Raw genomic sequence first — 26,559 nt, 5'->3', positions numbered from 1 at the left:
AAAGCACCAACTTTTTTTTTTTTTTAAGCATAACAGTTGGGCATTTACAGCTTTGCAAAGACACCACAGTGAGCCAGACTGACTCTGGCCATTACATGGGACAGGCATGTCTTAAAAAAAGAGGACGCAAGGAGATGGCACAAAGACAATCTCAATCCCTCTTGCAAGTTCTGCTTGGGAACATAACCCCAGGGCTCTGCCTACATGGCACATTCATAATCAACTCACACACATGTACATCCAAGCACTGCACGGTCTCACCAAGGGGAAGCCAGATTTAAACACTCCTGAGTTTTGGGATGGTCTGGATGAAAAAACACATGGCCCAGGTCCAGTTCTCACCGCAGCCAAATGCCCAACTCTGATCTCATTGAAAACAATGGCAAAACTCCTGGAGAACAATCTGGCTCAGAACTGGCCAACTGTCTATCATTTTTCTCACTATATAAGCTCTTATTCCTATTATTATACCTGACTACACGCTCCAAATTGTGGTTTCTTTTCCCACCCTGATCTCACTTGAATGATGTCAGACAGGGATAGGGAGACAAATACAGAAATGCAGTAAATGCCAAAGCTGGAACCAGCAACTCCAAGAAATAAATATAATAAGTACATAGAGTGCCAAGGCTGGATACAGCAGCCGAGGAAAAAGGGAAATGTAAAACTTTCTTGGCAAGGGCACATGGATTCATCCAGCTGAAAGAGGCACATTCCAGCCCACACCATTGTAAGCAATAATCTATGTCTCCCTTGAGAAAATACAGATGTTTGTAATTTTTTTGATTTTTTTAACTGCTCATATGAAATAACCTTGTTGTCTTGAAAAATTCCTCTAGGACTTGGTATTGCAAATGTTACTTCTGTACAAACTGTAAACTGCTGACTCAAACCAAACATACAAACAAAATTGCATTCAGGACAATTTTGAAATGCATTCTAATAATAAAAATGTACTTGAAGATTAACTGAGGCTAATTAATTAAAAACACATTCACAATAGAAAAGATGTTATTAATAAAGAAATTGCAACCATCTTTCCTTACCCATAACAGCGTCTTCCTCTTTTGCATCATCTATTTCAGAATTTTCTTTGCAGAAATGATACCCATGAAAACTGAAATAATATTCTAACCCTTTTATTTCAGCTGAGCTAATACTGAAGTAACTTCATTGTCCTTTAATCAGATGTTGCTGATTTACAGGAGTGTAAGTGGTTGAAGAGTACAGTCATCACATTCTTAGCGAGGCTTACTGAATTTGGCACCAAGTCCCTCGCTGGCAACTCCTATGATCTGGGGCAAAAAAATATTTTAACTGAAAAGGCCTGATTCTTCTCTGCTTTCCACTATACATCTACATCTGCATACGGTACCTGTCAGGAGCAGCCCTTCAGATTTTAACATCTTGTTGATGTGAACAGCTGTGTGTTCTTGAGCACACTGGCGAAAAAAGTTCAATGTGCAAACACATTTTAGAACAGTGAAGACTGAAAATTTGTGTGCTTTCTCTGCATTAACCAGGTCTCTGTTTTGATTGTTCTCTCCACCTCCATTTTCTTTTTCTTCCTTTGATTTACAAGCGCCATAGATTCAACTTCCTGGCTGAAAGTCAGCCTTTACTTTTTCATCTAGGGAAGATGACGAATTGGAGAATTTAAAATACCTCTTCACAGAAGGGCCCAAGAGCACAAGAGTCACCACTCAATCTGTCAGCCTCAGAATTCAACCCCAAGGCAGTCACTGGGGAGATCTGTCAAATCTGCAGCTGCTGTAAATCCTCCTGATGTTGTTGAATACTGCCAATTTACATTAGCAGAGAATCTGGCCCAAAATTTGAAGTAAGTCCAGGATAGACCTAAACGGGCTTATTTTTTTAGTTAGCACATTTAAAGAAGGGCAAGCCTTTGAGCCCTTGGAGATGGTAGATGCCTCCTCAAGATTAGATCATGAACATCAAGAACATGTCAACTTCTGTATGGACATGGATACCGACACTAGTAGCACACACTCCCACTGAGTAGTACGTGCATCCTCTTCCATAAGCATTGACAACAGCTACAAATGAATTCTAGTCCTTTCTTTGAATGAGCCCTAAATGGGCTGAGGTGGCAGGTAATTCTCCAGGTAGCTTGTAGATGCTTTGCATTGTATTCCCTTTTATGTATTTCATATATGTTGCACTTGCAATACATATCTCTTCACCTATAGGGCAGACCAGGAGGACACAGGTGAACAGAGAAATGGTCTTCCTCCTAATGCCCTTCATTATCTTGCTACCTCAAGCAAATTTTAAGTGTTTAATCTTTTCTACTTGAACACTTCTCTGATGAACCCTCAGTGATCTCCTTAGCAAACAACTCTATTTTTTCATTGATCACAGAATCAACATGCTTTTCCAAATTTCTCATTTAAATGTACCTGTGCTTAATTTCAGGATTTAAGTCTTTTCATGCATCACCTGTTTACCTCTGACACCTCCTCCTCCTGGCTTGTTTTTTTTTCCCCCAAACTCTCAATTATTCATATTATGGTCTCACCCCTAAGTCACATAGGAAATTGAAAGTGGCCATTTAAGATACACTATAAAAACAGGACCACTCCTTCCTGCTAAGAGGAGACGTGGTTTTATTGTTTCCCAGGCTCTGCTGTGTCAGCAGCTTGAACTGGCAATTATAAAAATGAAGTTGCCAATGTTGGTAAAAAGTCACTTTCTTATGAGTGCCTAATTATCTACCAGTAGGTCTGGGCCCAGCCCTCAGTGCCCATTCCACACATGGGTATTAGCTGTGACAAGTGGAAATTTTCTTATGTCATATTTAAACAGTCTTGCGAATAGAAATGGAGAACAAGTTCGAAAACACAAGGAAAGCAAAAAATTCCGATGCAAACTTTTTTGTTGCCAGAATTCATCCCCTTCAATTTGTTTCACCCCCTAGATCATCCATTACATCTAACAGACTCACTTTTCACATAAACTGCATGTCCCACTGGTGTAAGCCCCATCAACACATCCTCAGCACAGCCATTTTTCTTCTTAAAATTAGGATATATTTAAGAATAGAAGAGATGCAGCTGCTATATTTTGGGTGTATATCCTCGTCCTCCTCTTTGGCCCAACACTGATCTATACCCTGAGCCTCATACCTGGAAAGCAAACACTACCCCTGTCAATTGAGTTCCAGATGCAAGCAGATGACTGGCCCAGTGGTACACAGTTTTTGAAGTATTACAGCCTTGAGGTCCCAAGCTTCAAAATTCTGTGTTTCCAGGACATCACTCACACAATGATTCTAACTTTGAGTGCACTTCTGGGCCCAAACCTCCTCTAACCACCTCCTTCTGAAGTCCAACTCCCCACAGAATGGCAAGGAAATTCTTACCTCTCCTTCCCAGCCTATTTCTCTGCAGTGTCTTACACATGCCTTTCTGACCTCCTCACACTTGTAAGCCCTAAGATGTTCCATTTTACTGGAGTAGATCTTCAGGGCAAGGCAAGAAAACTAAGGATGAGAAAGTGAACAGACATTTCTGAAATCAGTAACTTTTACCCTTGAAGCATGCAGATATCATAGCTTTGCCAGCCAGAGCAGCAAACACCTCTCTGGTAGATCCCAGCAGAGCCTTCTCCACATCCTTCATGGGTTTAACACTTTCAGACCATGAGTCAATAAACGTTATATATTAAAAAAAAGCAATTATTAAGGTATATAGGGAACCACCGGTAATAGTCACTGGTAATAGTCAGTGCACAGTAATGTAAACTATATTCGAATAAATTGAATAAATTCAGGTAAAGTAACAATGGCTTCTCAGTGCACTGGGAACTCAGATGTTTAACAAACAGGGGCTGTTCTCTATTATGAGTAACTGGCTGGTTGTTAAGACCATTTTTTTTGCTCCTCATCAGCAATGGATTCAAGACAGTTTAGGTCCAAATCCAAGCAATCCTGAAATTCAGGGAGCTTGCATCTAAGATTTAAGTTCAATTCAATCCTGTCTTTTTATTTCCTTATATTTTAGTCTATCTTTAAGCATTACCAGGGCCAGAATATCTATTTCCAGGATCCAATTCAAAAGGGAACCCTCAAGCTGCTAAGAAAGGGATTTACCATTAAATTACTTCCTCATCTTCTAATTTTTCTGCCGAATGAAATCTGGGCAGCTGTTGGGAGTTTCTTCGGGGTCCTGATTTGTAGAGTTACAAAGTGAACATTGTGTTGCTTGTACACAACTGCTGTTACTGAACGCCTGTCAGACAGTTCTTATTCAAGACCGGTTATCCATCAAAAACTAGAGAGATACTCTCCTTCCTCATTATGAGAAAACTTGTTTTTCTTTTCTGAATTTGTTGCATGAAAAAGCCTGGCCAACAACTGTAAAAACTTAACTCTCCAAGGATGAAGAAAATTGTCTACTTATTACTTTGTAATTATTTGAAAGTTTTGGATGAAAATACCTTCAGTCCACTGTCCACATTTCATCCTGGCTGACAAAGCTGGCAGATGATCCGGTACCAGGAACAGAAGAGTAGGAAACTATTTGGAAACAGGCTAAATCTGGAAGAGAAGCCTTTGAAACCGCAAAGGAGCCCCTGATTAAGTGGTCACTCCGAGTATTCGTGACTGAGTCAGGTTAGAAGAAACAGAACAAAAAGCCACCTCTTTTGGGACTTTTATTGTGGGCTGAACTGAACCCAGGATAGGGAGTTGTCCTCACCCTGAGGGTGCCTTACCAAGTCTGGATCTGTGAGGACAAAGGGGAATGGGAAAGCCAAATAAACAAAAAGTTCTACTATATAGGAAAGAAGAACAGGGAATTTAATCTTACTGTTTTAAATTTACTTCAGTTTATATCCTTGCACCTCCGTATTGAGGCCTCAGAAACTCTGGCTACCACACAGGTGTTTGCATTAATCACATCTCAGCAATCCACTGTGGGTGCAGGAAAAAGGTATGGTGGGTAGGTCACTTGGAGCTAAACTTAAATATTGGTTCCAGACCCTGAATCCAGAAAGTTCTTGAACATCGCCTGGAGTTCAGAAAGGCAGGTCAAGGTCTCCTCATCCTCTCCATTCTTCTTCTCAATGCCGTGAGCAGCACTCGGAGCAAAAACTAAACTGTCAAGCCAGGTATGAGCAAGAGGAGCCTTAGGGGCCACAGCTCACCCCCGAGCCCCTTCCCACCGATTAGCACATCTCTCTTTGTCATCAGATGCAGTTTTCCAGTCTCCGTCCAGCTCCCAGTGCAGTTGTATTTCCCCCCCAGTCTGGCAACTTGTCTCAGCAAGTTACACGGACGCCCATCGCAGCTCAAGACAAACACAGAGCAAGCCCACAGCTTGCCCTGGGGACTCTCTCTTCCTTGTTCAGTCGGCAGATTTCTCAGTTTTGTTTTCTCATTCCCCTTTAATCTAATGTTTCCCACGTATCAGCACTCTCACACAAAGCCCTCTCTTTCAACACTCTCCATCCAGGCTCGCTGCCTCTCAGTGCCCACAGGAAGCCTATGACTCAAACCAGATTTTACAGTGATATTTGTCTGGCTCCAGAGAGGTTCTACCTCTGCTCTTCATTTTCTCTTTCAGATGACAGGGACAGCATCTTGTGAAGTGACCCCTAAGTACACTAACATGGAGTATTATAACTAATAGCCCTGAATCCCCCATCCCAGTTCCAGACACACAGATTAGAAGCCAGGCGTTCACACACGTACAAACCCACACTGCCATCTCATTTGAGGAACTATTCTCACTTCTTTGCAAGCCATTAAAGCCCAGCTGCTTCTCCAGCATCTTATTAAATGAATCCAAACTGTTGCTAAATTGTGAAAAACTGAGGGAAATTTGGACTCTCAAAAGTTTCTGCTGGAAATAACACTGAAGTTCTACCCATAGCTTCCTTTCATTCCTCAGGCTGCTGTAGGAATAACCAAAGCAGGGGTAAAAAATGCTAATTTTCATAGAAAAAACATATTTTTTTTTGTGTGTGGCAAAAAAACCTCTTGTTTCAGAATTGAATTGGCCAGTGTCTCCCCGTGACAAAGTAAAAACACATTCATGACATGACATTCATTTATCTTCAAACTGTTCACTTCCAGTTAGTTCCATGGAATATGGATCTCATTGAGCGGAGTGGAAAACAACCCAAGTATCTTTTGGAAAGAATCATTTTATTACAATTATGGGGTTTCAGAACGGACTGAAATCTGATGACTTCCGAGCAAAAGGACACTAAAGCATTTCCCTCCAGGGAATTAGCTTTTTTTTAGGGACATTCCAGGAAAAGAGCCTGAACAGATATATTCTGTTGGCTGTAGCATTTTTGCAGACATAGTTCTGAATGCCACTAATTGAGGGGGCCCCAAAAAAATGAGCCTATTCCACATGAAAAGAGCAGCACGCCAGAAGATATGCAACCCAGAGCTCCATGATGAAACTACTATGAGATCCTATTCAGCTCTATTTTGCACCTTCCATATCCACCAAATTTTACCACTGCACAGAAGAGATTTTTTTTCCATGAACCAAGACTAAACTCAAGTCTTACTCTTTTTTTTTTTTTTTTTAAACTTTCCTTCAGTTACAACACTTGTTTTTCAGAAGTTATTTTGAAGGAAAATCAAACAGGGCCTCAGACCTATTTTAACCCCCCCCCGCCTCCAAGTGACCAACACACCAAACTTTCTGCATCTCACTACCAGAAAGAGCCCTTGGGGCTGCTGGGTTGACTATTCTTGAAAACATCTGCCTATGGGCCCACAGATGTGCTAACCATAAGGTCTTTGACCCTTTGACACTCAGGAAGAGTAAGTTGTCTCAAAACCTGACTTCACCTTCGTAAGAGGCATTCATCCTTTCTTCCAACGGTACAGAACGTTTCACTCAATGAGTGAAATAGTGAACATTAAAAAAAAATAAATAACAGGTTGTATTCTTTCATCTCTTACAATTTTGCCTTTGCATGCATGAACACCACCTCCACTATGAGGGCTGTGTGTGTGCACGGTTTTGCTGGTGGTTTTGTCAGCAGATGTATCAGTCTGTCAGCTCCGCTGTTAGAGAACAGCTTAGTGCTGCCCTTCATTTCTCGCTTTTCAATTTAGGCAAACCAGTTTTACCAGGACTAAAGCTCAGAAGCTTCTTTCTCCCAGTTATTTAACCCAGTTACTGCAGACAAGCAACTGATGTTCCTTATCAGACGTATTGCTTTACCTTTTTAACTAATTTCTTTAGAACTCTATCAGCACACAGAGGGACTTCCCCCACCCAAAAATAAAGTCAATAAAGGAATGCCTGTACCTTGTCACAAATGTTATCACCCCATCCTTCAAATACCTATTATCTTACTTCAAAACGTGTTAGGAAGCTGACCCTAAGTCACCATTAACTGACGGATGGGCTGCATCGCCTCAAGTTCAAGAGCAAGTTTGCAAGCACCAGCATACGCCAGATTCAGGCTTGCCCCAGGCCACATTTTATTTCACATGGTGGCGGTTTCTCTTTGATTGGACAGCACAATGGGCTCTCTGTACAGCCAATGAGTTCTGCTTTTCTGGAGATAGCTATGTCTCCAATAATTCGAAGAAAAAAAAAAGAGCAACAGCTGAAATCCAGATGACTGGAGTACTTTGCAAACAAAGACAGATTGTTGGAGGCCAAATGAGACTGATCCTTCCTAGAAAGATCTACAAACAAGCAAGTGCTGCATGGATAGATGCTAGATTAGGATTCAAATGAGGATTTCTGCATAGAACATAAATCAAGCTTTGCAATGCAAAGTGTTCGTAGAAGGGTAAAGCAGATGTGGCATGACTGCCTCAGTGTTCTGCTATGCCCCTCATAGTACAACAGTTCTCCGGTTTGAGTGAAATTTGGAGTTCTTCAGATTGTGCCAGCTCCCAGTCATCAGGTAACTATGGTGTTTCCTGGAGATCAGTACCTATGAAGGCCCAAAATCTCTCTCTATATATATATATATTTATTTTTTTTAAAACAAAGTTTAATTACACAAACTCAGCTCCACATCCTAACCTCTGGCTTCAGTCTCCCAAATGACAGGCCTCTGACACAGAATGAAAGGGAAATCTCCCTCATCTCCAGCACTCCCAGGCTCAGCTCTTTGGGCTTCCTAATTCGAAATGTCACATTTGTCTGCCACACCTCAGAAGACTTCCTTTTTCCTTTCCAGCTGCCACTGAACAGTGCTGGGAGTAGGCATTTGACCAGTCCCTGCAGGCAGTGCCTTCAGTTACACACCTGCTGCACTGACTACAGAAAACGCAAGCTTTCTGCTATATTTGGTAATAAAAAGCACACAGAACCCACTCACCTAGACAGCATTAACAAAGCAACTTTACGCTGAGGTGGCAAAGTTGTTTGTGTGAATCTGATTTGGTCACTTTGTGCACGTACAAAAGAAGTTGGTTTGCTGTCACACGGTCCTACACACCCCTTCCTCAGGAGCCCAGTGTGCAGAGAACGGCTGGAACCCAGCACCTTTGGGGAACTCCACATTCCGGAACTTTCCCCCACCAAGAGCTTCCTTCCACAGGAAGCCACTCGTGCAACCCAGAAGTGAGCCTGTGCCCTTTCTTCCTTTCTTACTACATCAGGTAACAGCAGACTTTGAGCACTTGTCCTCAGCTGACACCCTTTGCATTGAGCCCCTTCGCCCCCTGACTCTAAGAAGCCACGGCCCCAGCAGAGAGGACGGGGCTTATTAGCACCGGCTCAGTCCTGCTGTCACACAGCAACACGTCACCAAGCCAGTTCAGGATGTGGGCACAGCTCACTCTGCTTCCAGCCAAAGATCTGTCGGATGGAGCGTCCAAATTGCTGTCTGCATAAAAATTACAGCTCCTCTGGACTTAGTTTGGGGCTGTAACCACCAGACTAACGCCACCAACTTGAACTGATCAACCCACAAAGTAAAGAACACATCATTAATGACCATCCACAAGAAATCTAGTGAGACCTTTTGGGGCAAAGGCTGGCGTAGACTCCAGTGCAGCTGGGTCGTCTTCAGCTGCCTTCTAAGGGCGTCTTCTTGTATCATCTGCACCCCTGGGCCAGCTCAAAACATACTCCTGCCCCTCTGCCCCAGGGTACAACCAACGTGTGCCTTGAATGAAGCAGAGATCTTACGCAAAGAGAGAGAACTGAACCATGAAAGACATTATTGCATACTTATTCATAAAGTAGCCAAATGGAGCCTTACTCTCCTATAGGGCATACATGCTGTAGATGAGGAATTGTGACTTAAGAAAATTGTCCTTCCTTGAATTTGTCCCCTATATTAGTCAGAAACAGTAAACAGAGATGTAAAATATATATATATATATATATATATATGTTTGTGTGCTTCAAGACTAGATTTTGGAAATCTACCAGTAGACCCACTACATCATACAAGTTTGATGGGGCTTCATTTCCACACACACACACAAATAGCCACATATACGGCACTTCTGCGGAGACAAACACATCTTTCTTTTAGTTACTGGAGCCCTCTCAAAAACGCGCCTATAAATCCTCCAGGAGCGGGAAGGAGTTACAATGGAAAGACTGATGGATCTGCAACACTGCAGCGGCTCACACGCTTCGATTGCCATAACAGCTCCTTTGTGGACACAGCGCTCGCCGTGTGGCACCGAGCCTTAAACACACATTTTGAACTGTCATATCCAATACAGTGGGTCCTGGTGGATAGTTAAAGACAAAGGAGAAAAATAAAGCAGAATAGAAACATGATGTGGAAAGACTCACTTCTTGAACAGCAGAATAGGAGCTGTTGTTGAACATGGTGCCTGATGCCTAGTATGCTCTCCTGGCCTTGCGAAGATAAAGGATTTAGTAACACAACCTTTGTAGGTTTACTTAGTTGTATGCTCTGAATGAAGAACCAACATTATTTGGAGGCTCCCCTTCTCCTTTTTTTTTTTTTTCTTTTTTGTGTTGTCAAGAGTAGAATATTCTCCAGCAATGCAATTTCCAGCTGACCTATCCTGAGGGCACATGGAAACAATAGGGAGAGATTAATGGCCTAGGACACTTTGAAGAGAACAATGCCATGATCTTGGGATGAACTAGAACGCGTAAAATGTAGCAATCTTGGGGAAAAAAAAAACAGTTCTGCAAACAGAAACCTTTTCCATGGCTTATTTAGCAATGAGCATAAAGGAAAACGTGTCTGACTGTTTTGATTTAAATTTTGCTGGCTATAAACAATAATTTTGAAATAGTGTGAGTCAATATTATTTTTCTTAAAATGTGACATAAGGTTTAAAAGCCAAGTTCTCCTCTGGATGAGGCTGATACCAGCGTGATCAAGAGCAGAATTTGTGTTGATTGCATTTGGCGCCTGGTGATGCTCACCCATGAGACACAGTGACAAGGGACTGTATGCGGAACTCCATGAATGAACAGTTTTGATCTGCAAACAGCTACGGGTTGTTCCAAGTGGAAACGTGCTTTTATTATCAGTACAGAATTACTCTGCGATAAATAAATCATCTGTATTGCAACTGAAACATTATTCCATCATACATTAAGGAAACATGCAACCTTTCCACTTTTCAGTTTATTTCGTTCTGGTGTATTTTCCAGATTGTTAGGTACCTCTCCAAGGATCTATGAACTAGCAATTGGAGGTTAAAAAGAGGCAAAACAAAAATACCTTGAGATTCATGTTATAAAGAAATCCCTCCAAATCACAGTAAAACAGCTCTCATGGAACACAAAATCTCTAACTAATCAGCTTAAGTCGTGTTCCCTCTATATTCCCCAAAACTCACCCTTACAAAAGTGTCTGTGAAAAAAGGTAAACTTTACAGAAGGCAACCAAACCTAAGCATGGACTACCCAAGAAAACCAATGTTTTCAAGAGTCTGGCAAAAATGCTTCCATAACCTCTGGAACAAGTCATGCACAGCTTTCTATAGCACTGAATCCTGATGGTCGATCACTCGGTGTCACTTCAATCGTTTATGACACTTCTCTAATATCTCTTATAATATCTTCTTATGCAACTTCTGACACCTTTTCAGAGGTGCTACAGACTTTCCTCCTTCCCTGCTTTTCTGAAGCAAGTAAGAAGCCAACAAACACCACCTCTCTGCTGAATGTAGCTGAAATCAACCAAAAGGTTCTGGCAGGAAGAGGAAGCCTGACACACAAAGACAAGTGCTTAAACCATATTGCTTCAGAAACCTAGGTGAAAAACACTATATAAGAGGTTGTATACAAGGTTTCTCAGCATAGATACTTCTGCTTATATTAAACGTGCAGAAATGAGAGAAAAGATCCTGAAGTGTTTTTAAGTTAAGACTGGAAATACTGGAAAGCTTTGAAGTCAGAACAGCTTCTGAGGTTCTGCTGCTCATGTGCTTTGCATCATTTACCATTCAAAGCATTAATGAAGACAACAACAGAGCAAGAGGAGAACCCCAGCAGACACAAAAACATGGGCCAGATGCTGATATCCAGCTGTTGCTGATATCCAGCTGTTGAGGCCTCCTGAAAGCAATTGAAATCCAGACCTAAATGATCAGCACGCTCCCTTCGTCTGGAGCACAGATATCATCGTCCCCTGATCTTCTACTTGCCTCTTCCAAGTCCAACAGACTGCGTCAGCTTTATCTAGATGAAGCATGAGCCAGCTTACCATTAACTAGGTGCTGGAAAGATACCAGGTTTATTCTTCCACTGCACCTGTTGCGTTTGCATAGTGGAGTTCAAGGCTATTTATGCACTTTCCTGCTGGCTTTTTTTACCCATGCTAAGAGACTCCAACTGTCACTCAGAAATGCCTTAGAGTAGTCAGTGGGTTAGGCAGACACGCTACCTTCAAGAACTCCCCAGGAGCAATGAATTCCCAAACAACTTCATCCATTTCTACCATTATACCCTGTGGAACAGAGTTATACTTTTTATACAACCTACCATTCTTGCAAAGGAACTAAAAAGGAGAAAGAAAGTAACATCGGGCTTACTTCAGCTCCCAAATCCCTGCCAAGTCTGGGTGCTCACTTCGCTAGCCTCGTACACCTCAAGAAACAAATTCCTTTCAGCAGTACTGCTGCTCGACACACAAGTTGTGGGGTGGGCTGCAATTCCTGACCATCCAGCACATGCTGTCCATTTAGGATCTGGAACCAGTAGCAGGAATTAAATAAAGAACATGAACAACAGCAGAGACAACAGACAGAGATCACCCTGCAGTTAGGAAGACAAAGGCAAGGCCGGATCCAGCATATTCCCAGCAACACCCCAGATACTGGCTTACACAGCAGTGAGCACCAACATCCCTTTGGGGCTTTTGGCTTTGGGGACAGTAGAGCTGTGACCAGCAGATGGGTGCTTGCTCAGGGCATGCTGCGATGGAGGGGGAAGCCATGAGGGTGGGTACAGGTTTTGCACTGTGTGGGAAGGTGAGCTTGACATTGACGCTTGAGAGGAATTTAGTTGGATGCAGAGCCAAGAGGCCACACTGGGTGGAGTGCTAAGTATACAAACTCAACCTGTAGACGAATGCCTTGCCTCATCTGAGGATTACTCTCTCTGGTGCAGAACGGTCCCAGCCCCATCTTCAGCTCCACGCAGCTTCTCCTCTACTCATCCAATGAGCACTGAATTAAACAGCCACACCAGGCAGACACGAGGCCTCAGCATCATACAGCTCTTAAATGAGAAAGCTTGCTTTTAAACAGCACAGTGTGATTACTTCAACATACTTGGCATAAGAAGGAACTAAGTTGAGGCATTTGGTGGTTATGGAGAAACATATGGCCTTATTTCACCATTTTTTTATTTTTATTTTTTTTAATGGCAAGCTTTTTCCTTCCTTTTGGGGATGTTATGACTGGAATGTACAGATTCCATGAGTTTGTTTTCTTCTTCTGTTCCTTGGACATTCTCCCTCAGCTGCTTTTTCCATCAGAGGACTTGCAGAACAACTTTGAGTGCCTTGTTTTCTATGTGAGTAAATATATCCTCTGGCATCCTGCTTAGCAGAGATGCATGCTCCCTCCAACACCCAGACTTACACACATTTAAAACAATTAAGCCTATTTATCTCCTAAATTGTTGCCGCATTCACTTCCGGCTCGATGCACTTACATGCTTGCAGAGATCAGCTCAACCACATTGGAAATGGATCTTCTCTGCATGTGCTTAGAAAAAAATAGAGTTTAAGTTCAATGAAGATAAGACTTGGCCAGAGCCAAAGGTTCTGTGCCTTCCATTCCATTCCAGCACAGAAAGCAGAAATAAAGGAACACTAATAAGTAAATTGAACATCCTGGCTGCTTTGGTACGTGTGTTCCCTGCTCATTTGCTTTATAGTGCCTTGGCTTGCTACTCTGTCATGTGAACAGTATCGAAGAAAGCCAGATCCTTTTTACTTGGAAATTGATGATGTATGTACCCAAGTGTTGATCCAACTGTCTTCATGGCCCAGGAGTAACATGTTTATCTTTTACCTCCCCTCAAGCTTCTTAATATTAATAGGATGGGTCTGCACAAGACCTGGCATTTATAAATACCTTCAACTCAAGCTTCCTTTTCCAAGGCTGCCACGCATTTGAACATAATCCCAGGCCAACTGTTTCCACATCCAAGCATCCCACCCTATTCTTACTTTTATACCACTTGCACTGCTTATTGTAAGTTTCTCCTGGCTGATTTCCCAGAATATCCTTTGCCTCTGGCAAGATAATTGCACAAGACTAAAATATTGTCGCCACAGACCTTAGCTACATTATATGCTGCTGTCAATACAGCTGGGGAGGGGGGGAAGTCTGTGGGACAGAAGTGCTAGGTCCTGAAGAACTAATTCTTTCATATTCCAGAAATCACATGGTTTAAAACAGTTGCTCCAAGATTTTGGTTTTGGTGTTTTTTTCCCTCTCTCTCCTGTGTGGGTTTGTGTTTTTTTCTATCGTTTGTTTTTTGCCGCTTGTTTTCATGTTTTTTTCCCCCCTTTTTTTTTCCCCTGGGGGGAAAGTTCAGGTCTCATCTACCAAATGCGAAATAGTGAGCAGGGTAGAGGGGAGTCAGTGTTTTGTCAGCAAGGAAAAAAAGCAGTCTTAAGAGAAGTGGAGATTTTCCCACTCTTCATTTCATCTAGTTCAATATCTACTCATCTCCTGAAAAGGCAGTCAAATGGAAAATTTTACGCTGATGTCTTAAAGTATTTGATCCACTTACACTACACTAGCCGAGAATGAATGTTACCAGCCAAAATGCCAGCTGATGACACAGCAGAGACCAAAACCTCAGGTCAGTGACCTTTCGTGGGCGCCACAAAAAACTTCAGTCTTCCTCCCAAAATTAGAGGGTGGGGATGCTGATAGACAACACAGGCATGCTGGCAGGCAGCATCTGAGAGCTGGGAATTTCAGCCTTTCTTGGACACAATACATTACCATCAGCCAACACCTCTCTGCAAGGTGGCAGCCACCAGCTCCTGCGACTTCTGAACCTTGCCAGAGTCTGGCCTTCACTTTGCCTTCTGCCCTATTAAACACACATGATTCCTCATCTTCTCTAAGGAATCACACTGGGGATGGGGATCGCATTCCCCAGCATAAAGTTAAGCTAGTGGTAGTCCCACAGGCTTCTTTAACTCATGAATTCCTCAACCTACTATTGTGAAAGTCTTTCTATACTGGTGTTGTGCGCTTGTATCTCCCTACCTTCAGCATTACAAGATGCTCAAAAGCTGACTCTCCTTCTGCCAGGCTAAAACATGCAAGTCCATCTTCCACAGAAGAAAGTCTGTTGGTTTAGAGCTCCTGGTGATCACAGTTCGGTCTGGTGTTAACACACTAGAGCTGGGTCACTATCAGCTCTCTGCATCCCTCATCCTGTTATCTCAGAAAACAGACCAAGTTAATTCTGTCACGCACAGATGCGCGCACTGGCATTTAAAGGAAAGCACTTCACGTTAAAAGCAGAGTTTAATTGCAGTGGAAAAAGAAGTGGTTTGCTTCAGCAGAAATCTCAAATTTTGAAATACCGAAGAGGAACTTGTTATTCAATGAAAAGATTAAACAAAGAACAGTGATTGCCACACTGCTCAGCAGCTGATCAAATGTGATTGAACTCTGTCCAGGAGGATATTGATTATAACCGCTTGCTATTCACTTTGAAATTAAAGAGGTTGAGTTCTACTCTCAATTACAACACAAGCTTCAGTGAAATCACTTTGAATTTGTACTGCTGTCACAGGACAGGGCTGCACACACCCTGACTCTGTAGTTTTCCTCCCCGGTGTAGCTCCTCTCACGTAGACCATGGCTGAATCTCCGCTGCTGAGGTTTAACAAGTACTGAATGAAAAAGGCAATTCTTCAAATACACATTCAGGAAAATGTTAAGAAACTAATAAAACATCCAGTAAGTCAGAAGCACAAGCTTTTTGGTGTGTCAGAAAAGCAAGTTTTATTTGGAGCTTGGGAAAGGAAAATATAAAGCAATTCCATCGGTTGGTAGAAACCCAAAGGACAGTTCTATGTTAATACCCAAATCCAGAATTGCAAATTACACTACACAGTCCAGCATTGCTGGCTGGACTGAACAAAGCACAAACAGGAAAAAAAAACTGAGTTAAAACAACTCTCACAAACCCCAACAACCCTTATTCTTGCTTTACTCATCCAACATGAGCAACACAGCTGAGGACAGTATTTCAACAATCTGTGTAATTTTATCTTTCCTGTGTTCTTCTACTTTGGATATTATGTGTCATCTCTGTTTGTACAACAGCCAAGTGCCTGATCCTGCTTTCTTTGCCAGCCATACAGATCATAAATCAGAGAGCACAGCTCATAAATCACGTGCCACTGAATACTGAATCAAACTGAGACACCCAGAGACTCCACTTGGTAGGAACTACAGGACTTTAAGGGGGCTGGGGGCAGCTGGGGTATGCCCTGACATGCAGGAATAGGTGCAAACACAGGTGTCCTCAGCAGCAGGCATCCCCTGGTAGGGGGCCTCAGCCAAGCTGTCTGCAGGGCAGCTGGGGCACATCCCACCCTGCTCCTTCTCCCTGGACCATTTCAAGCCCATTTGTTGTCCCATGCCATGTACATGAACTGGGAATGAGACTTTTCCACTGTGTCCCTATGAGCCACTTCATAAATACCATGAGTGAGGGGAACGGAGCCTGTAAACATTCAGAAATCTGTGACTAACAGCCTTGTGCTTTCAGTGACATGAAGGTTTCTTTCAGTTTTCTTCTAAACCTATACTTCCATGAAGGCAACTAATTCACAAACAGCCCAGTTCTGCTCAGCAGAGCACTCTAAAAACATCCTCCCCAGGCTGTAACGTGGCCCTCAATGTACCACAGCTGCTCACAACGCCCAGCCAGCAGGGCTGCTCATGAGCACTCCTCAGTCCAGGCAAAAATGAGCCAAATCATCTTAAAAATCAAGTCTTTACAACCCTTTCCTTTTCCATCCATGGCCTCTGCAGTGCATAAGGGAGCACCTGTGCAGATGTTGTGCCTCAGCTGGAGAGGACCACGCAACGTGCAGCTACAAAAACCATACACAAGGGCCACCAGGAATGGGCTCAGCATCCAGCCCGCACCCCTTCTTGCAGCTCCTTGCAGCAATACATCTCTGGGTGTGGGTGGGGAACATGCTTATGCTTTGGGGAAGAGCAAGCTTGGAGTGACTCAGTGTTGTTTTTGGCTGTTTTTAGAGACATGGGGAGGAGAAGCTAAAAACATCCCCAGTGAGCCGGGAAAGTTTGCATTGTAGGTCTTTCTTAGAGCCTGACCTCTATTGTCCTGAGAAGTGCTGAAATACATGGAAGAAGGTCTCTTAGAGAAGGCCCTACGTGATACTGGATGGTAGGAGAACGAGAATGATTAAAAAGCTGGAGACATGGGCACAAAATCATTTGCAAAAAAATCATTACTTTCTCCCCAGAAACCTTTACCAGGCAATGGACTCCACCATTCCCATGCACATTCAGCAACACACACATACACACCCCTTTCTACTTGTGCACCCATACAATGATCTCAAGAGAGCGAGGCAACTACCTCATGGTAGTAACACGGCAATAATTCTTACCACTACAACCACCCCACTCCCTCCACATCCTGACATGAGCTATACAGGGATATTGTACGGACAGGGAAGATGCAAGCTCTGAGTAGTGTCCAGATGTGCACGCTCCCACCATGCTGCCAGGAACAGAGCCCACGTGCCTCAAATCTTCTCATGCCCTGCTCAAACTGCTCTGAACCATAAGGAAGAAAATTAAAAACAACACACTATAAGGTAAAACATGCCAAATTCCCAGCTGGTGGAGCCCCACTGAAACCTGGGGAGTTATGCAATATCAAAGCGGGCCCAAAACTGAATATAAATAATATTTCCGTAAGTGAAGGCATAATTTTGTTCCCAGTAATCTTTAGTGCTAACCAAGAGCCAGAAAACTCTGTATTTGCTTGTGATTCCTTCCTGCCCTCCCCTCCCTCCCCAAGTTCAGAAGAGTTTGGATCTATGGGCTTGGTTCAGTTCTGAACTCGGATTAGGAAAGTGCTAACATTACCTCAAAGGCTGCCAACAGAGGTAATACTGAAACGCACGCACTGTCCTCAGAAGGTTAATCTCCAATGGTAAGGGAATTAGGCTGAGGCAAAAAATGACTCTACTAGGAAAAGAAGTTCTGCTCCAGCTGTCATACGGAGTTATATATATGAGCAGGCTTACTGTTAATCAGTATTTTATTTGGGGTTTGAAATGGTTGGGCCTTCAAGATTTTTTTTTTTTAAAAGTTTTGTTATTTCTTTTCAGAGGCTGAATCAAGCTCTGCTCTGCACCTATCTGTCAGTTACACAAGGGACTCATTTGGAGCTATGCTGGTTCATTACTGGAAACGCAGACCTTCCCTCTGCCGAGGCGGGCTTCAGAACAAGAAGTTGGCTCCCTCGAGATGCACAGAGATACACACGCTTCATCCAAGAGGTTTCAGAACCGATATTCAGAGGCTTGAAGCCCAGCTCCTGCTGGATACTCAAGGGTGAGAAAGCCCCAAGAACAACTTCTGATTTGACCCCATAACTAAAAAGCCAGGCATAACGGTAATCTTTGGCCCTACCTGGGCCCTTCTCAAAGAGTCGCCAGCTGTGAAGGAAAAGCACAGCGCAGTCTCACTGAAGGACAACACAGCAGCTGAGATCCTCCGGCTTTTGTGGCAGCTCCAGGAAGCACCCCACTGCCTGAAGACCTCTTTGAGCTCCCTCAGCACACAGCACACGAGCTCACCTGCGCCCTGTGATGTCTGACAGACACCTCCTGCAAAGCACTGCGTCTAACCAGCAAACATTTCCGTGCTTTCAGTCAGTAAGCAGAACACCACTGTCACCTTTCTCAGTTTCTCTTGCAATGACTACTGCAGGGCACAGGCCAACCAGAGGCTTTTACATCACGTTGTTTTCAGGACGTCACATAGCAGGAGCTACATGGCTAAAGGCCACCACCATGGACAAGAGACACAGAGTGGGGCCTTGCACACTTGAGTTGTGTCCAGCTGAGGTGCCAAGAAGTCATACCCTCTGTGCATGGGTGCTGGCCAATGCATTTGATGGGCTGGCCCCAAGCACTGCAAGACCTGATGTCCAGCTTAGCAGGGGCCCACGTCCCACCTAAACTTTGGTGGGAGTTTTGGAAGCCAGAAGAAAGAGACAGCTGTTTCCCCTCCCCTCAAAACCCCATCATGTTGCATACAATGAGCACAGACATCTATGACAAGCTGCTGAAGGTTTACACAACATTCGGGGTTTTCCCACCTTACATATAGAGACAGCATCTATATCACACGACTTCACTGAACCAAGGTCATTCATTCATTCATTTCCCAACAGCAAGTTAGACTCAGCTGAAGATGATGTTCTGGTGAATTAAGACCAAAAAAAAAAAAAGAGTGGTTTAGCCATAGTCCATTCATGACACACTCCTGAAGCTGAGTGGGAACAAAACAGAGCCTATAGGATATAGTGTAAGATCTGCAGGTTCTAGAGCATGGGTGAGACCCTTCTCACTCTACAAGTCAAAACACAGTACCCCCAAACACCACCACTCCATTTTCTTATCTCCCTATAAACCGTATAGAAATGAAAATATGATGGTAGCTGATAATCTGCACTGCAAATAAACCTTTTAGAAAACAAACAAATAAAACAGATCAACTGTTTTCTAGGTGCTACGTATCCATATCTCAAGATAGTTCCCAGGAAATAAGGGACCAAGGGAAGGATGAACCAGAGGAACTTAGCTCCTGGAACAGATCAGGGTGGGCTACAGGATCAGAACAAAGCAGCCAATGAATGGGAGTGGAAAAATGGAAGTAAACTCCTGGTGTAATACCAACACATGCCTTTATCCAGCTTGCTACTTGATTGCAAGGTTTTGCTTTGAACTAACGGTTTATACTGAAGAAATCGTAGAGTGCATACAGTTATTCTGGGTACGTACTGTGTAACTAATTGCTTCCAGTACTGGATAAACACTTCTAGATGCACAGAAGAGATGGCTCTTGCTCCTTACCTTGTTTTTCTTAATTTTTATTATCAGCTAGCTAGTAAGAAAGAACATTAAGTAGTAGCAACAGTACAGTGCTTTCCCGCAACAGTATTCTGAAGATGACACACTCGTAAACAGTTCCATCAAGTGGGGAACAATAATGCAATTTGGCAGAAAGAATCTTAGAAGCCAAGTTACACAGAGAAATTATTGTTAAAATTACATTAATCAAAACCAGTTAGGAAAAGATGAGAGGAAGACTCTGGCAGAACATGTCTGGGATGTTACCAATTAAACTTGTTTTTCTTCCTAAAAGGCAATAGCATTCTTTTTAATTAGCCTCTGTCATTCTAATTCTAACAGTAACCCACAGCGCAATTACTATTTGAGCTACTTGAAAACTTAAAGCATGCACCCAGTTTTTTTTTAAAGACTCCTAAGTGGACAAGCAGTGTGGCTGCGTAGGGATGAATGAACAATTTACTTTGTCGTTTCTGAAGCTAATTTATAGCACAACATCTATTTGCTACAAACACACACAAAACTCACATGCTGAGAAGTCGTTCTAGGAATAGCCTAAAGCTATCTACACCATAAGTCACCTAGCTAGGGGTCAGAAATAAATAGAAAGATGTATCTTCCCAGGTTTAGCATTCATGTTCTCTGTGAAGCAGCACAGCGGTGTTTACGAACCAGCGGAGAGCTCTGCACACACTGTGGAATTAGATGAGCTCACACCAGCAAAGGCACACGCTGACACAGCTCCTATTGCTGTTGATGCCATTGGCACTGAAGAAGTTAATGCCTGTAGGCTGCAATGCTAACCCCAGCTTGGCTAATCCTCTGGCATTATTACACTTTGCAACAGGAATGCTCAGCTGAAACGAGATTAGACATCTTAATGGCATTAATGAAAATCTGACCTATAAAAACTGCTTAAGAACACAAACGCTGCATTTTTCAAGTTCTCTGGATAAAACACTGAGATTCTCCTTTGCTCTACCGATGCAAGTTCCAAACCAGAAGTATAAGACTTCAAACCTTCCAGAAAAATCTGTGATTCTGACAAAGAAGGCTCATTAATAAGTTACATTTTGTCTCACTGAACTATAGAACGAACTGGATTGCAGTCTTCATAGCTCTTTGCCTCTTCCACCAACAAGGAGGCATTGCTTTATTTGTACTCACTGTGGTATGCGCTGTAGGACACAGGGAGTCGGGGAGAACAGGCAAGGTGACAGTTTGATAAGCGTTGCTCTATACAGCATGTGAAAATCTCCAGTCACAGCTGATAAGACCTGCTGTAGAAACACATTAAAGCAATTATACACTGAAGTTGTGAAATACACCTGTTCTGGTTGATAATTCCTTTTATACCCTCATTCTGGCCTACCCTCTAGGCCAACAAGGAAATCTGCAGTGTTTTCAAGTTTCTTCTTTTCTATGGAAGTAAGTCATTGCTAAAAAGATTACAGAAAACAGAATGCATGGCACAATGATGTGTCTGCTCCCCAGCTTTTTCAGTGCTTTTCCTGCAGGCATCCATACAATTAATCCCTTCTCCTTCGAAAAGGTGATCCTCTGAAACCCATTAAGTATCTAAATACGGCTTTTAAAATCAGCTCTACAATGCAAACGCTCATGGTGGCAGCTTTTGGCTAATTCTTATACTAGGGCAAATTTCCACGTGGTCACTCCTACTTTCCTTCTGTCATTATAGAAGGACAAGACAAATCAAGAACATGGGTAAGAAGAAATGGCAGACACCTCTTTTGCCTTGACAAAATATATCCCCTTCCCTCCAACCAGCGAGATGCCACCTTCCTGCACTCCCAGTACAAAGTACAAGACAAAAGTAAAACAAGTAGTACGAGATATAATGAAGCACATCAGAGGACTGAGAGAAGGATTCAACAGTTCCACAGATGAGAAAGTATCTCCAGTTACACTAAGTAGGGTATGAGAGAACCACCCTCAGGCTCCAGGACACAAGCCAAACTTTAACCACCAGGAATTCAGAGGAAAAATTCTCTAGGTAATGATACCTGTAATTATTTAACAGGATTTTACACCTTGCTCTGAAGCATCTGGTAAAGCATAGCTCTGGGTGGAGTACCTACCTTGACCAACTTGTTCTAAAAGGGTGGGCATATTAGGCTTTCGCCCTACAAATCAGTAGCGTGTTACATACAACACAGGCTATATCAACCATGCTTTACAGCTTTGCATATTCTAGTCATGTGTCATTTCCATTACACTTTAGTAGGTACGTTAAAGCTTCCCAGCTCTTCTACAGAATACAGTTTTAAAATAGCCCAGCATAAGACTTGTGGTATGCTGGCAAACACTACGTGTTGGCAGCCAGTCTAACATCACTGCTGGCAAAAACAGGACACCTGTTGTCAGTATTCTATCAAACACGATCGTTTTAACACTGGGAATGGTTGGAATGGTTTCATAAAAACCTGTTTGATGTTAAATTAGCATCCCAGCCAACCAGCAACTGAATTAAATCTTCAAAGTGTCAATTGACTAACTTGGTGCAGACATGAAAAAATTAGATAGTCTTAACAGGGATACGTTTCACCTCTAACTATAAATATTTACTTGTAAAAAAGGCATATGCTGAAAGCAACATTTGCAAGACACCCCAATGCTGCAAACAGGTATTTCTAGTGAAAACCCCAATGAATGAAAGGGAATCACTAGGAAAGCCTGCTGGAGCAGTCAGAAGAACATTAAAAAAGCCACGTCAGAGATTGAAGTCACAGCCCCAAAGCTCCTGTTACTAATCTGGGCACCAATTAACAAACAAGAGGAGTGGAACAGCCAGAATCCCAACAGCTAGGCTGGTTCTGCCCTTTCATGCTCTCCTAGAGTGCTTTTTTCTATTTCCTTTTGGATACTAGCGCCATGACTGTTTGTCTGTACAAGTCAGCACGATGGTAGCTCAAGGGCAACTTCCAGCTAAAGCCAAAGAAAATGAGTGTGTGAGATGCTCTGGAGAACAGGCACACTTGGCAGAAGTGCCTTGCATCAGCTACTGCAGCGAGAGGACGTTTGAAGGAACGTGGCTCAGGCAGAGCAGGAACACCCTGTGCACCGCACTTTCCATTGCAAGGGATGCCAAAGAAAGCACCATTTATTTATAAGGCTACCCAGTTAGAGATGTCCCCCAATGCCAGCACCTAGAGAACCTGCCTCTTCCAGTACGTACATTGCTGCAAAACCACCTAATGCACTGCTTCCAGAAAGAACCTAAGAAAGGAAACTTCTGATTCAACTGCAGAGGCTGCAAAATACATCACCACTGATGTCATCGTGATCTGTCAGTTATGTGGAACTGCCCAAGACTGCCAATTCTTTCTTAGCATTAGAGTTATATTAAACAAACTCAAAGACTGTTTTTTATAGGAACTATACTTAAACCCCAAGACTCAGCTCAGACTGAGGATGCAATGAGGTACTCTTGAAAATTAAACCCTTAATGTAAGGAATCTCTCTCACAAAAACAGAATGGTTTTGGAAACGCATGAAAAGAAGAGCAGCAGAAAGAAAAAGCTTCACTATTCATCTTCCCAACCCAATGAAAGCCTCGATAGCATGCCCTTGGTATAGCACCTAGTATCTGATGGGAACGATCACGTTATGTGGCAGAATCAGTTCCAGTTCCTCCAGGCACTGGATGTCACAGGCTAACACTCTTACTGCCATCAGCCTGAGCTGGTACCCTGTGGATAATGGCTTGCAGAAGCAGACTCAGTTAGAGAGGTGTAACCCAGTAATGAGTTCACTCATCTCCACGTTTAGGTTGGCACGGTAAAAGCTAAAATCAGCGCCTTGGAAAGAGCTCAAGAGGAAATACTGTGCAGAAGGGTAAGAGATCTAGAACACAGCAGAAACAGATGGGCACCCAGCACAAAATAAATACAAAAGGAAATTGCTTTCCCGTGCTTTTATTTCATCTCCTTTGTTGTTATGATTTCAGTAGCACCTTCAGGCTCCAGCAGAGATCAAGGTCTCATTTCGTTAAGCACTGTATAGACATGCAGGGTAAAATCCAGGCTCCAGCATCAAATGAAATACAGTTTTATTATTTATGTAGTAGGATTTCTTCCAGAGCAAGAGGCCATCCATGCCCTAAGGTGTTTTTAATTTAAATAAGCAAGACCAGTAAAAGGGAGAAGAAGGAGCAGCAGTCAGAGATAAAGTTCAAAAGTCATGGAGCAGACAGAGCTCTGCAAGTGGGGTAACAGAACCAGAACTTCAAGCCCTGTTTCAGGTGCTACAGCCCAGCATGATACAACAGAAATCCTGCTAGGCTACATGATACCAGCTATAGATAAGATGGGGACAAAACCCTCCCCTTCTGAAGCTAGTACTTTATTTCCAAGACAAATGGCATAAACAGTGTTCTCAAAACAAGAATGAAATTACTACAACTCTGCTATGCTGGTGAAGGCAGCATTAAAGGACAGAGGACACTCTGTCTTTGCACTTTGGGGACTTGCCAGCTCCCTACCTGGAGCCTGATGACCTGCTATGGAAGTATATACATTCAGGAACAAGGCAGGGTGAGCATCATGGAAAAATACACCACTGTTTATTTTGGATAGGGAAGATCAACATGATTTTCATGCACTTTCATGTGTATCCACAATCCCAAAGTAAAGAGTCTCTTGATCTAAGAACCTGGAATGTGAACACAATCAGCTGTTTAACGTAGGGGGAAGGGGAAGGGGAAGGGGAAGGGGAAGGGGAAGGGGAAGGGGAAGGGGAAGGGGAAGGGGAAGGGGAAGGGGAAGGGGAAGGGGAAGGGGAAGGGGAAGGGGAAGGGGAAGGGGAAGGGGAAGGGGAAGGGGAAGGGGAAGGGGAAGGGGAAGGGGAAGGGGAAGGGGAAGGGGAAGGGGAAGGGGAAGGGAAGGCTGAAAGATGCTCAAACTCTTTACCTTTTGCAGGCAGCGTTCCCAAGCACCTGATTTAATTCTGGTTTCATTTACACCAGTGAAATACTGCAGCAGTTGACGTTTGCATCTAAAGCAATGCAAGCTTGCGTTCAGGATGTGGATTACAAGATTCCTTTGGAAAACTGTGCAAGTTTTATTAGCGTAGACAAGGAGATGCTGCTCTAGTCTGAGCTTAATCTGGAGATCTTTATAAATTAAACACCATACCCTAGCTTTGTTATAAGAAATCCCATCTTTGCACGTGAATTTTCCACTCCACTGGCTGACCTCCCTCTAAAAAAAAACAGTTCCCCACGTTCTTCTGCCTTTGGTTTGATACTTGCTTACAGATGAAGGGACCTTTCTTGACTTGAATGGCTGAGGCAGGACAACAACTGCTCCACCAGAACCATGCCAGGTCTATTCCAGGGCAACTGCAATCAGAACTTGTTACCAGTCCTGTAGATTATACAAGCAGCCAAAGTAAATAATGGGTCTACAGAAACCAGACGAGCAATGTAGCTGTCTTCTGACACCACAGATGGAGCCTGAGCACACCTGAAGCAACACAAGAGTGACAAAGGGGCAGCTAACGTGAAAGGAACACAAACTGTATCTTTACCCTGATACCCTACAATCAATGAGAATATGCTGGAATTGAGCTCATTCTACAAATACAGCCCTAGGTACACAGGTATCTACACTGATGCCTATCAAATGCTTGCAATTTTGCTGTTATCCCTACTAGGATCTGTAGTGGGCACCCTCACTGCAGCCAAGTCTCACCTGCCTCTAGAAGACCAGGTCAGGACCCAGCAACCCACAGCCCTGCAGGGAGGGAAGCAAACGTGCCAGTTCTGGCCAAGTATCAGGGACAGCGCTGAACGTGGGGTCCCGTAGCACTGGGTCTGCTACACCCGACAGCCCCTATGTGTCTCCCCACTGCGCCAAAGGCCCTGGTGATGTGGCTGACCACCACAGGCATAAGGAAGGGGCCTGGATGAGATGCAAGTTTGCCAAACTGGATCCAGAGGTGATGCAGCTCCCCATCAGAAATCAGAATCCCTCACATTGAATCACATCTCCCAGCTTCTCTCAAAACAGGGAGCCAGGTCTGTGCCTCAGTCACCTGCCCTGAACCACTGAACAGAAGTCTTAAGCTGAGCAAGCCACCGGGATTGTAGCGGTATTCTTTTGGATAGCATTACTTTAGCCTGTATGACCCGCTGATAGGGCAGGGTGAGCGCGCTGCCTGGTGCCCACATCTCAGTGCCATGACAGCGATTTTGCTCAGGCGACGGGAACTCCGACTTTCAGCCCTTAAGTCCCCTCCGTTCAGTCCTCAGACTGCTTGGGAAGATGAAAAGCCCTGCAGATGTATCATCTCTAACTTTTCTTACAGCTGATGACTCTATCAAAGCCAACAGCAGTGCTTGCCAAGTAGAAAAAAACACCATATGGAAGTGAATAGACTACAATAAGGAAAATGAAGACTCGGGGGGGGGGGGACACAAGTTAGTAGTAGCGCAATATAAGTGGAAAGAGACTGGGGATATTTCTCTTACACCACTTTTACACCAACAGACTTCAGTTAGTACTGCTCCCTTTGAGCAAAGGTTCAGTTCTGTATATATCAGATTTATCATCAGGCATTTGTTATGTAATGACGAGCCTTTTAAGTAAATACATTCATTTAACAAGTAACATTATGCCTCTTTGCAGTTTGCTTTTTGCACACTATTGCCTGTTGACATTATCCCTTTAATTCCTATGTTTAAAAACTTTTTACGAGGACAAATACTAGAAGACTGCGCCTAGTTTTACATTTGTGGTGTGAAAGTGAAGGAGAGAAAGGTTTCAGTGACATACAGTGCTGTACTTCTTTCTTTAGATGTATTATGAATAACCAATCCCTTAAACAATTTCTCAGACATTATGTTCCAATTCTTCACACGCTCAAGGGCAAACTACGGCCCAGGTTACCTAAGTTGCTATGGATTTAGACAAACCTGCTGGGGTGCACAGAGTTGTACCACATGCCCACAGCACGATTACTCTCACGATACATTTC

General features: G+C 43.3%; 1 protein-coding gene across 4 annotated transcripts in view; it reads right to left on the bottom strand.

Annotated features, from left to right (window-relative positions):
- The window catches only part of SLC41A3 (solute carrier family 41 member 3), a 146,001-nt gene that overhangs the window by 70,303 nt on the left and 49,139 nt on the right, over window positions 1–26,559 (bottom strand). For all 4 annotated transcript variants that reach the window (XR_013955509.1, XM_080605937.1, XM_080605945.1 and 1 more), the window contains one exon: window positions 20,731–20,843. Coding sequence is in view for 3 of the 4 variants with exons in the window: in XM_080605937.1 (XP_080462063.1) it covers window positions 20,731–20,843 (113 nt within the window). In the remaining variant the exon portion in view is untranslated. The remainder of the gene's footprint in view (window positions 1–20,730; window positions 20,844–26,559) is intronic.

This window comes from Anser brachyrhynchus (assembly GCF_964034855.1).
Source record: "Anser brachyrhynchus genome assembly, chromosome: 10".
Lineage (NCBI taxonomy): Eukaryota > Metazoa > Chordata > Aves > Anseriformes > Anatidae > Anser > Anser brachyrhynchus.
Note: the sequence above shows the minus strand (reverse complement) of the source record. Positions and strands in the feature narration are given on the sequence as shown.